This window comes from Fragaria vesca, linkage group LG1, assembly GCF_000184155.1.
Source record: "Fragaria vesca subsp. vesca linkage group LG1, FraVesHawaii_1.0, whole genome shotgun sequence".
NCBI classification, from domain to species: Eukaryota; Viridiplantae; Streptophyta; class Magnoliopsida; order Rosales; family Rosaceae; genus Fragaria; species Fragaria vesca.
In genome coordinates, this window is record NC_020491.1 from 11,500,776 (window position 1) to 11,505,852 (window position 5,077).

Below are 5,077 nucleotides of genomic sequence, written 5' to 3' on the forward strand. Positions count from 1 at the left end.
CTCTCTCTCTCTCTCTCTCTCTCTCTCTCTCTCTCTCTCTCTCTAAACATGAAATCAAGCTTAAACATAAGATTACTTTGGTCTTGTTAATCTAGAATTACTTAATTGATGTAAGTTATATTATATATTGATCCCACCTATGCCCAGAAAAATGAACCTCAACAGCATGCTCCAAATGAGCCACCCCAGCCAACTGAAGAGTCCAACATTTCAGATGCAGAAAATCTGCCCTCTCAACTCTCAAGCATCATCTGTCCCTAACTTGCACAATGGCAGTAACAACATCTCAGTTGAAAATGTCAATGTCAAACTGAAGGTTAACTTGTACTATCCTAGTTTCCCAATTGGCGCTCAAATCACTACAGACATATTGAACTCTTCTTTATCTTTGATAAGTGTCTGTTTTCAGCATGCAGTGGTGATCATGACATGATGATACTGCACTTGGGAACCCTAGCATGGATCAAGTCCCTCAACTTTATTATTGTTGATCGCTGGAGACCATGACTGGTTGATGGTCAAGTTGCTGGGTAGGCTTTAGCTACAACAAGTATGCTTTTCACAATGCAGCTTAGTTACTTACTGCCGTTTGCTGTGTGCAGATACTCCGTTGAATACTCAGACAACTTCACATTTGCAACTGTTAAGGCAAGAACGCTAAAGTGCTTTGTACAACATTGAAAATGATTGCCTAATTTGAGCTTACGTTAGTTGTTGTGGTGCAGGGAGGAGGTCACACAGCTCCGGTGCATCAGCCTAAGGAATGCTTTGCCATGTTCAGAAGGTGGATCTCTGAAGAGCCACTCTAACTCCCACTTCAAAGGGCTCTAAACTCCATATTGTGTTAAAATGTATTTACAATGCTCGCGCTTTTTGTTTGTCAAGGAGACCAAGCTACCATGCTGCATACTGCTTGATATTGAAATTTATGAGGGTTTTAGATTTGAAATTTTATACTAAAGCATTGAAATTTAATTAAAAGCTGAATACAGAACATCCCAAGTCCAAAAGAAAAGGTTGGAGCATAATTTCTTACCATATTTGCTTTCGGAACTGAAACAGGGTAATCAGAAGCTTGTGCATCAGTAGATTCCCTATTGACAAAGGTGGGTAAGAGTTTGGATACTTTTGGCTCATGGTGTCTGTAACTGCGATGGAGTTGGATCTCATGTCCAACCGTTGTATGGGAACCTTGTTTGTGTGTGATGCCTGGTCAACCTACGAGTAGTGATCATCTCTAGACCAGATCGAAGAAGGATTCTATTTGATGGTTTCGAGTTAAAATTAATGATCGAGTAGTAATCATTCCAAGACTAGAACAAGGAAATATAATAAGAGTTAAAATACGATTGCTACTTTATAAATAGACTCATATCGAGATCATTGTAGCTATACTATTGTTCTTCGGTGTTAAACAAACGAAATAAGACTTGTGCATGATGGCTCCGGTCGATGTCGAAGCCCGCCGAACTCTGGGCAAGAGATGCTGTACATGTTGCTGTTTTTGACTTATGTTCTCATCGTTGATGGTATCTATGAAGTTTTGGCTGCCAAGAATGTTAAAATCCCCAACCCCGAGTTCACGGTAGAATCGGCCACCATGACCCAACTCAACATAGAAGGCCCCCAGTTAAACGCCACGTGGGACATCACCCTCCTCGACACCAACCCTGGCCGGAGACTGGAGTCGCACTACAGCCACGTCCAGGCCGCGGTCAGTTTCAGGAATGGGACCCTCGTGAAACAGCCGGTCCGTTCGTTTGTTCTGAACCGGAGGAACCATACACGTGTCGGTTTGAGACTCGGATTCCTGGGGCAACCGGGAGAACAAGTAGTGCGAGGAATCTCCGACGAGAGGAAGAGTGAGGTGGTGACGTTCGGCGTGAGAGTGCGGGCTAAGGTGTGGTTTAAGAGGTTCTCTGGGCTAAGGCGAACGGAGCAGCCACGAGGTTGGGTGTTGGTCTCCTGCGATAACATTGGTTTCGAGTTTTCCGGGAAGAATGGAACCGGGGAAAAGACGAGTCAGTCAGGGGGGTGCTCTGCCAACTTCCACCAGATAGCTCCCTTCGGTTATCCCTACTTCAGTTATATAGATGACAAGGTACATGCCCGCGCGTTGCTGCGGTTTGTGATACCGGTTATCGACTTACCTTAAATGCTTTGTATTGAAAAATTCAATTAAGGTGGCAAAACATTAAGAACCTGTTACAATCGTAGAAACAGAACCTATGCAACCCTATGTGGACAATACAGTTTTACATATACTAAAAAATTAAACTGTATCAAAAAATAATTACATGTTTTGCCTATTTGGGAAACAAAATACTGTGCATGTTGAGGTGGCAATGACATGTAGAACCACCCCTTCAGTCTGCTAGCATTACAAAAAAACACACAGATATGGATATTGTTGGGGAGTTCATGAAACAAAAAGGTCCAAATCATTCTGATTCTTCCTTCCATTTAGACTTTGTTTTGCTCCCTTGAGCTCTGGTACATAAGGTAATTAAAGTACAGTTACATATAAGGTAAACACTAAAGAAACAAATGGGATAATGATCATGAATATAATGAATGCTGCTTACTTTGGTGCCCTTTTGCTTCCTTGTCCTCTGTACATCAGAAAACATCCTTTAGACAGAAGATCAATTTGGTGATAAACAATAGTACGCAGATGGCCCATTCATGATCTTTGGAGCATGAAAAGGCTTATTGAAGCTGCAACAATTAGAAGAAATTATTTAAATGTCTTGTGTGAATTGATAGGCCGGGGAGCTGTAATTTAATGAAGGTGTTAAACCGTACTTTCCTCTAAAGTTATTCAGCTCAAGAATGTCTGGATTAATATAGACACATGTACTCATCCCAGTGTTACTAATGGTGTTTTCTGAAAAATGAATGACAAAGACAAATCATTAAAAGAAGAAAGCAACTGTGACACAACCATAGAACATATCAGTTGAAGTTAAATGTATCATACCGTAGTGCATAATTTTTGTGCTTGTGAATACGATGACAACAGGAGGGGGTAATTTATGGATTGCCTCTACATCAAATCGGTCTGCAAGTGATCTCCACAAAGTGACTTTTAAATCTTGTTTTCCTAGTAAAAATGACATACTTATTGTAATTTATAGCTGGTATATATACTAATACGATGATCATTTGTTCATATGTGATATATTCAGGGCAAGCAATCAATAACAACAATCACATATTTCAGGGCAAGCAATCAATAACAACAACTGAATTTATCATTTCTAACCCAAACAAACAGTAAAGATATCACACTTCAACTTAGCTAACAAAATTCCATGCCTTGTGTTTTGTATGTAGGTTGACTGTTTCTTTGCACGTCTTCCATCAATTGTCGTAAACTCTGATGGAGACACCATCTTCAAACGACCAACCAGGTCTAAAGAATTAGAAAATGGATCATTAGATCACCTGCACTTGTGATAATTGTTCAAAATCAATAACAGAGTATAAAAGCAAATAAAACAACATAATGATGAAACAGTATGCATAAATATTCCACATGTATAATACGTAGCCAGATAGTAACAACACGTCTAGTAAATGAGAAGACCGTAAAATGAATCCATTTCTCCATGGATAAGCAAAGACATCAAGTACCTGTCAGCACTCTGTCATCATCCTCCAGTTGTGGAAGCTGATTAAATTCCACAAAGTCAAACCAATATTCAGGAATTTGAGCATGTAACTGGCAAATGGTAACACGATAATTTTTGAAACAATTACCCGCACTGCAATTATAAATTCTTCAACACATCTTTATACACAATATTCTTTGTAAACGTATTTGGCATTTTTTCATTCAAAACAACAATTTTTATTCCTTCTCTAGAGGTTACTCTAGATAAAGCAACATACAATTGACCATGACTAAAAACAGGTTGAGGTAAATATAAACCAACCTGTTTTAACGACTGACCCTGACTTTTATTTATTGTCATTCCATAACATGCTCTAATAGGAAATTGCCTTCTCCTCAAAATAAATGGCCACTTTATGTCAGACCCAGTTAATACAATCCTAGGCAAAAAAACTTTCTGATTCATATGAGTTCCTGTTAACACTCTAGCCTCAATAATCTTCTCAAAAAGATTTGTAATGATCAACCTTGTCCCATTGCACAGACCATTTGTTTGGTTCAAATTTCTGAGTAACATAACAGGCATCCCTTTTTTCAAAACTAACTTATGTGATGGCAATCCACTTATTTCAATGCTGTTTAACAATTCTGGTGGATATGATAAACTCAAATTCTCGGCATTATCATTTGTTGAACATATGGAATCACAACTTAGGTAGCTCATCATATGACCAGGCAACAGATCTATTGCATAATTGTTAATCTCAGCCACAGTAACATTTTTAGGTGTGATGATTGCACGCTCTCTAATATAATTGAAATTGTTATAATTTCTTTCAAAATATGGGTATGTAGCATCAAATATAGACCGAATTGGATCAGGTGGGTTATCAATTAACATATCAGGCGGTATTTCTATCCATGCCGCATCTTTATCAAAATCATCACCTACATCACAAATATTTCCATCACCAACCTGTAATAACCATTTTGCAAACTCAGATATTTTCCTCTTCTCTTGTTCACTTATTCCTTTCTTTTGTAACCTCATATTCTCTGTGAGGTAAAAAACCTTAACAATGGCCATAACAAAGAATTGTTCAACGATGCTTCGATGACCTTACACTTTGTTCCCTCAGTCACAACTGGTAGTATTTGTCGAAAATCGCCACCAAGCACAATCGGCATACCACCAAACGGTGGAACAGTTCCTGATGTATAACAGTATGACAATATATCCCTAAGTGAAGTATCCAAAGATTCAAAACAACATTTATCAGTCATCGGTGCTTCATCCCAAATAATCAAATCTGTTTTTTCAATTAATTTTGCAAGATGTGTCCCCTTGGTTATTGAAGAAACGTTACCATCAATTAGATCAATTGGTATCTTGAACCTAGAATGAGCAGTTCTCCCATTAGGTAACAACAATGATGCAATTCCAGATGAAGCAACCGCTAA

General features: G+C 38.6%; 1 protein-coding gene across 1 annotated transcript; it reads right to left on the minus strand.

Moving 5' to 3' along the window:
• Positions 1 to 2,645: 2,645 nt before the first annotated feature.
• On the minus strand, positions 2,646 to 4,900 carry LOC101301620 (ATP-dependent DNA helicase PIF1-like). Its single transcript, XM_004289198.1, has 5 exons — positions 4,741 to 4,900; positions 3,939 to 4,564; positions 3,637 to 3,724; positions 2,806 to 2,887; positions 2,646 to 2,718 (listed from the first exon to the last, which is right to left on the minus strand). The coding sequence occupies exons 1-5, from the start codon at positions 4,898 to 4,900 to the stop codon at positions 2,646 to 2,648; spliced, it is 1,029 nt and encodes a 342-aa protein (XP_004289246.1).
• Positions 4,901 to 5,077: the final 177 nt, after the last annotated feature.